Raw genomic sequence first — 8902 nt, 5'->3', positions numbered from 1 at the left:
ATTAATAGCATGTTATCTTGAAATTATTAATTTTTTAGTTACTTGAAACAAAACATTTATTTTATTTTTTATTATTATTTTTGGACAACTCGATTTTAGAAGCACAAATATCTTGAAATGTAAATACATAACTATAAAAAAAAATAATTGATTTCCAAGAACGATAAAATATAAATAAGAACAACAATTTTTTCAAAACAATATAATATCAACTAGACAATAAGGTGTGCAATTCGATCACGTTCCTCATTCATCTTCATTTCATGAACTAAATGATCATGTTTTTCTTTAACATCCTAATACTTTCTTTAATGGATGCTAAGGCGATGCTGAGAGATAAACATTTGAAAATCCCTATATTAAATGTATATGAACACACATTGAAAAAATATTCAAAGTATTTAAAAATAAAATTAAAAAAAAACAAAAAGAACGACGCAATAAAAAATAGATAGGAAAAACAAATAGAAAAAATATACGAAGAAAAATAGATATTTGAAAGGAATTCCTACTAAATAAACATTTGTTCTAAAATTTGATTGCATGTATTTTATGTGAAATAATTTACGTCATAATTTCATTTTTTTTAAGTTATGCTAAATTAATGTCAAATAAAATACTCCACCTTATCTAAAAGTAAATTATTTTAAAAATTAAACATTTAACTCATCCTAAATCTGTGTAAATGCTTCTACATATAACATTCAATCCATTTATAAAATTGCATTCATAAAAAATGAGAGTTGTCACAAAGCACGTTTAGAAAACTAGGTATTAGTTAAATATTGAAATAATAATTCTATCAATTTAATCTTAAGTTTATTATATTCTCTATAATCATCTATTTGGACAAGTATGATGTGAGATTTACAAATGTTTATTGTTTAAATTAATATAAATATTGTTTAAAATGCTAAGCTAATTTAAATTTGCATTCTCAAAAATAAATATTTAATTTTTTTTCTTTTACAATAATATATTTTTTAAGAATCTAGCATTGTTTTATATCACCAAATCTTGAATTTTTTCAAAAAAAAATTATAAGGATTTCTATTTAATGGGTGCATTTTTAACTATTTATAAAAATTTAAGATTAAAATTGTAACTTTTGAAATTAGTTGTACATTTTTTTTTAATGTATATCTACCTTCCATTTTTAAAATAATAATAATAAATGTTTTAGAGAAAAGTAGTGGAGCCGATAGACAACTTGGGTCAAAACTAATTTGATCCAAGCCTTAAGCCAGGTGGGTTGTGATTGGATTAAACTTCAAGGGAAAATAACATAGAAAGGGGAAATACTAGAAGAAAATTATTAATTTGACCATAAAATTTAATTTATTTTAATACCCTCCACCCAAACTCAAACTCATGGTTGTAGAAATAGTTTGAGTTTCTAACCAATGGACTGAAGTGACTCAATGATAGAAATAGAAACAAACTCTCAAATCAAATGACCGTTTACATAAAACTTTTACGTCGGAAATAAGAACGGATGGACTTCTGCAGGGCTGAAAACAGAGACGTATGTAAAAGAATGTGCGTTGTTGATGAAATTTATTTAAAGCAGAATAGAAGGAGATGGAGTTTTAATTATGGTTTGAAGTCTGAGAGAAATTGGTCAAGTTGACTATGTGAGGTGGGGTGACTTTAAGCACAGGATTGCTCTCAAAGAAATTGGTTGGTCTAAGCTCAAATCCACTGCTCAAAGTAGGCATTAATGGGAAATCTTCTTGGCAAGGCACATGATGAAATCCCATTGTGTACCACATCACTATGTCCTTGTCCTCTATCTCCCTGTCCCTGCATTTAATTCACATATATTCTTGGTTAAAACATCTCACCTTTTTCTTTTTTATTCTTTTTAATATAAATTACAAATCTGGTCATTATAGTCTCAACTTTTGATACATAACCTAATTCGTCGTTCTCGTAAAATGGTGTTTTCTCTAAAACCATACCATCAACTAAAGTAGTTAAACAAAAAGGAAAGCACTGCCTTGAATAATAAAGTGAAATATGACCTATCTAGTTCAATCAAATTGAAACTTACATTTTCTAAAACAATTATAAATAAATAACCTGAAACTTATCAAATCATAAGATTAGCAATGAAGCAAACTAACGGAGATCAAATTAAAACTATGGACGAACATGAACGTTGCTTAATTAGTATAAAGTTTATACTATTCAATTTCAAGGTTCTCATCCCGGCGTTAAGCTAGATTTGTATAACAACCTTATTGAGATAGGGAGGAATAAGGAGACTCAATCTTCCAACCTTAAATCTTAAGCTTAGCTAAAAATAAAAATAAAAAGTTAGATTCTATTATCTAATAGAAACTTTTGTTTATTAAAGCTAGATGCATGAGGGGATGCATCACATGTTTAAGTAAACCAACCAAAGTACCAAAACCTCTTTTTCTTTACTTGTATATTAAATGAACTTGATGTTAAATAAACAATAGATCTACCATCCTAAGGCTGGTTAGAAGATGATTTACTTTACCTATTCACAGGCATAAATATTTTTCTTAAGCTAATTACATTGTATAAGAATTAATTTAAATTGCGTTGGTAAATCAAACGCTTTACCTGAGACTCCAAGTAGCCAAGGTGTCGTCTCCATGACTCTGATCAGTGTAGAGTCCAGAAGCCCATTTCTCGGAGCGATTATATGGTGTAACCCACACATTGTAATTAGAGAAAGCTCCCCTAATTTGGGGGTAATCATCAGCACTCAAAAGAGGACTTGTCGTCGACTTCGGAATTAGACGGTAACCGACGGGGTTCCCCATTCTGGTCCTCTGGTTGGGATTAACGACCACCAACTCATCCTGTTGGAAGCCAAATTTGATCCTCGCATCTGCCTCTGTTTTGGCCGTCTCGGTGACAACCGTCCAATAACTTCGCCTAGGATAATCAGGGTCTTGGGATCGGATAGTGCGGAGGTTGGATTTGAGGAAGGAGTTGGCATCACCGTCAATGTCGAGATCGAGGTGGTAGGTGAGGAAGTGATCATGGCGGACACCAATTGTATTCTCGGCTAACAACGGGCCATAAACTTCCTCCTTTATTTGGTCTTTGTGAGTGTACTTCGAAGCCCTAACTTCAAGTAAACCAGTTAACCCAACCTATAATTAAGGCAAAAACTAATTTCAAATTTCAAACCAAAATTGTAATTTAACAAAAAAAAAAAAAAAATCACTTTTCCAATCATTAAAGCTTGTACCCTCCCCATCAATAAAGAGGCAACAATATATCTATATTAAAAAATTGTTAAATAGGTTTTACATCCAACCAAAAAAGAAAACACACACCTAGTTATTATGTGTTGTACCATACATTAATAACAAAGATATGTGTTGAAACAGGGTACAATTGTCGTAACATTAATAGGATCACTCTCCCAAATCTTTAGTGGGGGACACACAAAAACTTACCATCAAATATATTGCAAACCACACAATTTTGAAAAAAATCTCTTTTTCTCAACACATCTAAATACAATAAAGAAAGTGGAATCACAACACTAACACTTGTATTAGAGAGTTAACGAAATTTTAACAACAAAGACCAAAATATGCTTCCTTCAAAAGCTTAGGAACTAAAACAAACAATTTTTTAATTTTATGAACTAAAATAAAAAAACATATAAAGTTGAAGACCTAACATAAAATTTAAGACTACTAAAGTATGAATTTTTTTTTTTTTTTGTCAAAATACTAAAGTATTAAAATATATCTTGAGTGGAGGTAACATACTATAGGTAAGTTTTAATCTTTTTTGTCAATTCAAAACTTTCAATTATGTGTATGTAAAGTTTGTCATTTTAAAAAAGGTTGGATAAGAGTATCAAACTTAAAGGTGAAGATGTTAACCTATGAAATTTTAGGTGGAAGATGTTTAGGTTTTATTCATTATTTGTATGTCTGATGTGTATGAATATATTTATTTTCAACCAATGAAACAGAGTATTAAAAAAGAGTAGAGAATAAAGTAATTAAATTGACATACATTAGCAATAATGGAGCCACTCTGCTTAAATTCCCAATCTACAATGTAGTCATAGTTGCCAACTGCTGCCACCATTCTCACTACTAAGCTAATTTCTGCTCTCGTCTCTCTAATCTGCAAAAGGTGTCACCCTTCAATATCACAAATAATTTATTGTATGCATTTTCAACCTATTAAATACACAATAATGTACTCCTAGACTTGGAGTAATTTCGAAACATTATACATGAACATATGTCAGATGTTTTGACTATATTATCATCCAACCAATTATGATCAGTTTAGTACATGTCTAAACAAACTTCGACTGTTAAGTAAAAGTTAGTTTAATTCTTCCCTTATTTATTTAATTAACTGAACTTTAGTTTTTCAGTCAATCAGTTCGATTTTTGGATCTATCATGCTCATCTCAAACAAAATCTCAATATTCCAAATAATACTCTCGCTATTAATCCTTCTTAATATCTCATTTTTTCCGGCTAACATCAACTTGCTATTAAGTAAGTTTAAAAGATAATTTAAAACTATATTTCATAAACCAAACCAAGAGCATCTTTTTTAAAAAAATTTAAATTAGACTAAACAGACACCAGTTTCAAACCTCCATGTTGAAAAGAAAAACTTGATCGACACAATTGTGGAATAAAATGAAGTTCAACTTACAAGTGTATTGGGAATGGTGCCCTCCGTATGACGCCACATGATATCACCGCCATGCCGTTCAAATATACAAAATGTGTTGGACATCTTCATCGGTCTACCATCTCCGGCAGCCATGTAAGTGTCCATAAACACTGCATTTTCCGGACAATCTCGAAGCGGCTGTAACGGAACTGCACACTGGCCGAAGCCATACTCGCCGGCATCAAAAAACGTTCGATAGTACCATTCTTCGTTTAAATCCATGTACGGAACGAACAATTCTGATATGAATCCTCTATACATCACTTGTCGACGTTTTTGCTTTTGGATGTCGTAGATTGATGCTAATGATATAATTGGCCCTGCTCTCTCATCTAAGCTTACATGAAAATTCCAATTTGCCCAACTGCTCCATGTTCAAAATAGTACCTTAATTATTTTGTTTCCTGTCCAACTAGAGTTTAGCTTAATTGGCCACATAAACGTACTAGAAACTACAAGATTTGTAGTTTGAAGAACCCCATCTAAAAAAAACAATAACCTCGCTTCTTTATATACTTTAAAATGAGCTTATGATTTTAGAGATGTGTATATACTTCATTTAAAATGAGCTTATGATTTTGGAACTGTGTACATTAGAAGTGTAATTGTTATACCTTGAAAAGTTATTTACTTTAAAATGAGCTTATGATTTTTGAAAGCGAGCTTATGATTTAAACTGCAAAGTTCTATTCTAACTGAAATGGAAGAAAGATATTTGGTGTGCTTAATTTTACCAGCTTTTTACATACTACATTTCTTTTTAGTATTCTGTGCTTTCTCTACTTCCAATTTCTTTGATCTCTCTCTTCCTTCCCTTCTGCTCTTTCCTTCCAACTCTTTTCGTTTTCATCCTCGCGGCCACCACTATCGTCCTGGTGCTAATGCTACACTGTTGTATCCTCTTCTTTCTTATTTTTCTTCTCTCTCTTTCTCATTTATGTTTATTTTCTCTCTCTCCATTCCCTCCTTTTTATTTTATATTTCATCCTTTGCTTTCTTTTCTCTTCTAATTCCCTACTTGTGTTAATGAAGGAAAATTCCCACTAAATCGACAGATCAAATGGTTAGTCAAAACCACTCATCCCTAAAGTGTCGGCAGTTGATGTCAGTTTTAGCAAAAAAATAAGCCAGACAAAGACCCACTACCTTCAGACACGTACTCCTATTCAATATATGCCAAATGTTAAGTTGAGCTAAATTATTTTATTAAAATATACATTTTGTTGATCAATGGACTGAAAGTAAACTATTTTCGTAACTTGTGATCAGAAAAAAAATATAAATAATGTACTTTTCTTTTTGTTTTTTTATAATACCTTTATTATTTTACCATATTCAAATGGCACATTTTTAACAATAAACTTCCTTGATTTAATATTAAGATGTACTAATTTCCAAATGAATAAATTAAGATGTTTACCTAACGGAGTGACCATTGATTTGGAAGCTAGGGCCGTCCGGCTGCACCATCTTCATTCCGTTCAAAGGTGGCAAAAATGGCGGCTTCAGCATTGATTCTCTGTACTCAGTTCCACCCGCCTTTGGAATCGGAACCACATATCTATCACGAAACCCAATAATCTTCATCTCATCAAGATCAACGGTCACCGTTACTCCTTCCACAGGTCTCATATACAAATTCACACTCCCATCCAAATAATAACACTGAACTTTCACAATCCTCTGTTCCACTTTCCTCTTTTCCCCAAACCATCCAACGCTAAAACACGCACAAACCACTTCCTCCAATTTCAGCCCTCTTTTTTTCATCGCCGCCACGAACGGAGGGTGTGACGCCGGCAGTGCGGCCGCCGCGAACTGCTCCTCAAATGTGAACGGTGCGTACCCTGTACCGGAGTAGACCCTGTTCGAGATCATGGTTTTTTTTTCTAGGTCTATAAGGATCTCGTGTGTGGCTTTGTTGAATCGGATGGTAGCGGTGGCACGGCGGGGTGGTGGCCGAGTTTTGGGGTTTGCAAGCCATGAGAGGACAGATTGCTTCGTGGGGTCGGCGAGAGCGACGTATTGGAAGGTGATGTTGGTGGAGGGGTTGGAATTAGTTATCAGTGATCGGATGATTTCGAATTCGGACGAGGAGAGTGGGTCGAGAGGGTGGCGGCAGGTGGCGGCGACGGAGAGAAGAGGAATGATGAGTGGGAGGAAGAAGAGAAGTTTTTCCATTTTGTTTGGAATTTCTTTGGACATTTCACATTAATCATATATTGAAAACAAATGAAATTCATATGAAAGGAAATATATTATTATTTATTTTCAAAAGCACTCCTACCTTAATTATTTTTTTTATTGTGAAAGTTTGGTCTTGATCAACGCCTTTAGACCTTTAGGGCATCCAAGTTTTAGAGGAGGAAGCAAATATGTATGTTCGTGTCTTTGCGTGGTCCTTAGGGACGAGGAGAGAAGAGTGAGATGAGAGTTTTGTCCTCCAAATTTTGACTCATTACTATTCTTGAGTATTTTTTATTACCAGTTGATTTTCGTGCAAAATTGATTGAAGACGAGAGGTTGTTTTATACTGCGGACGACAAGGCTACTATTTGTTTGCATAATCGAAAGCAGAGTCGCGAAACGATTTAAAGAGAACGTGTTTCGTGACTCAGTCATCTAGTAATCGCAGTTTTGTTCCAATTCTGATATGATTGTTGTTGTTATTCTAATATGTACGTGATATAGCTTGACGAATTTGATCAAGATGTGGATTGAAGATCGAAGTGCAACAACAATTATTTTTTAGTAAAATAAATAAGAGTTTGGTTCTTAAGCTTTAAAAATATATTTTTTAATACTCAGATTTATAAGAATAGGTCGCTCTGATATTCGAGTTTCCAAAATATGCATTTTTTGTTTCTAAGTTTTTAAAAATATGTTTAAAAGGTTCTACAAATAACTTTATATTTTTATTTTAAATAATTATATGATATTTTAAACTAGAAGTCTTTAAAACTATTCTTTTAATTTTAAATCATATAGTAATTTTTTTAAAAAAATCAAACATAAAGTATTTGACTTTATACACCTATCTTTTAAAACTCATAAACTAAAAAGGTATATTTTGAAAACCGAAGAACTAAATGATTTTATTGTGATAAACTTAAAATTTAAAAGGGTTTATTTTTAAAAATTTAGAGACCAAAAGCACATATTCATCAAAATTTGGAGATTAAAAATGTAGTTTTCCTATTTAAAACGAAAATGTTAGGTTGACGTTAAATGGGACAATAAAATATAAATTTCCATCAATAATTTTGAAAATTTTATGAAAAAAAAAAAAAGAATTAGTAAACAAATATTTTATGTTTTCTTTTTTAATTATTCACTGTTATGTTTAAATAAGTAACATTGTATTCCTTATTTTGTGATGTTTGATGAATATATCTTTTATAATTGAAGAATTGTATGAAAGGTAAATTATAATTGAACTTTAAGATTGTGGTATAAATTCTAATTGAAGAATTGTATGAAAGGTAAGATAAATTGATTTGAATAATACATGGAAATTAAACGTGTAAAATTCGATAGAAATGCAAAAATAGAGAAGGGGTAGGAACGGGATTAAAATATTAAGAATAAAATTTGATTCTCCTTGTCAACTTCATCAAAGAAACGACGAACAGAATAATACAAAGGTATAATAAACACAATAATAATAGTTAAAAAATTTCATTGGTGGGCAAACCAAAGAGATAAGAATCATCATCTTCCTAAGAGTGGAAAGTCAATATGAAAACTGATTTAGGAGACCCTATTCATATATAGAGTTGGTGGTGTTTCAAATTCTATAATACTGCCATCTGATTAGTAAGGTCGTTCCAAGGTAAACATTACTAGAAGAAAATGGGGATATCTCGACCTTTATCTAGAGCGTCAGACTATAAGGCGTCGGGAGATAACGTGTCTCCTCTAACGTTGTAAGGTGAGCGTCGGTCACCTCAATATTCGTCGACGTTGCGTTTAAACTGTTGAGAGTTGTGAGGGTATTCTCAACGCCATTACTAACACATCGGGAATAGCCACACAATTCCTGTCATGCAAATGCAAGGCATCGAAAAAAAAAAGAAAACAATTAAACAATTATTGTGTTTTGTCTGACGCCATGCATGTACACGTCATGAGTTGTGTGGTTACTTTTGACATGTTACTAATGGCGTCGAAAATGGATGGGAACTCCCGAAAATTTTGTGGT

General features: G+C 32.1%; 1 protein-coding gene across 2 annotated transcripts; it reads right to left on the bottom strand.

Annotated features, from left to right (window-relative positions):
• Positions 1–1299: 1299 nt before the first annotated feature.
• Positions 1300–7111, bottom strand: LOC101210998 (primary amine oxidase). 2 transcript variants are annotated; one of them, XM_011660726.2, is made up of 5 exons: positions 6122–7111; positions 4681–5065; positions 4018–4131; positions 2596–3134; positions 1300–1803 (listed from the first exon to the last, which is right to left on the bottom strand). In XM_011660726.2, exons 1-5 carry the CDS (start codon positions 6904–6906, stop codon positions 1590–1592), a joined length of 2037 nt encoding a protein of 678 aa, XP_011659028.1. In that variant the 5' UTR covers positions 6907–7111; the 3' UTR covers positions 1300–1589. The 2 variants fall into 2 exon arrangements, with proteins under 2 accessions (XP_011659028.1, XP_011659029.1); XM_011660727.2 differs by having other exon boundaries at positions 4681–5105; positions 6122–6255.
• Between the last annotated feature and the right edge of the window lie 1791 nt (positions 7112–8902).

Source organism: Cucumis sativus, chromosome 7 (assembly GCF_000004075.3).
Source record: "Cucumis sativus cultivar 9930 chromosome 7, Cucumber_9930_V3, whole genome shotgun sequence".
In the NCBI taxonomy this organism is placed as follows: domain Eukaryota; kingdom Viridiplantae; phylum Streptophyta; class Magnoliopsida; order Cucurbitales; family Cucurbitaceae; genus Cucumis; species Cucumis sativus.
The sequence above is the reverse complement of the archived record's forward strand: the minus strand, read 5'-3'. Positions and strand labels throughout refer to the sequence as shown.

Excerpts from the sequence above, each read along its gene's own strand:
- LOC101210998 (XM_011660726.2), bottom strand. The coding sequence starts at position 6,906 with ATGTCCAAAGAAATTCCAAACAAAATGGAAAAACTTCTCTTCTTCCTC. Across the intron at positions 3,135-4,017 it reads GTGGCTCCATTATTGCTAAT|GTTGGGTTAACTGGTTTACT; the intron begins GTATGTCAATTT and ends CCTTAATTATAG. Across the intron at positions 1,804-2,595 it reads TTGGCTACTTGGAGTCTCAG|GGACAGGGAGATAGAGGACA; the intron begins GTAAAGCGTTTG and ends AATTAAATGCAG.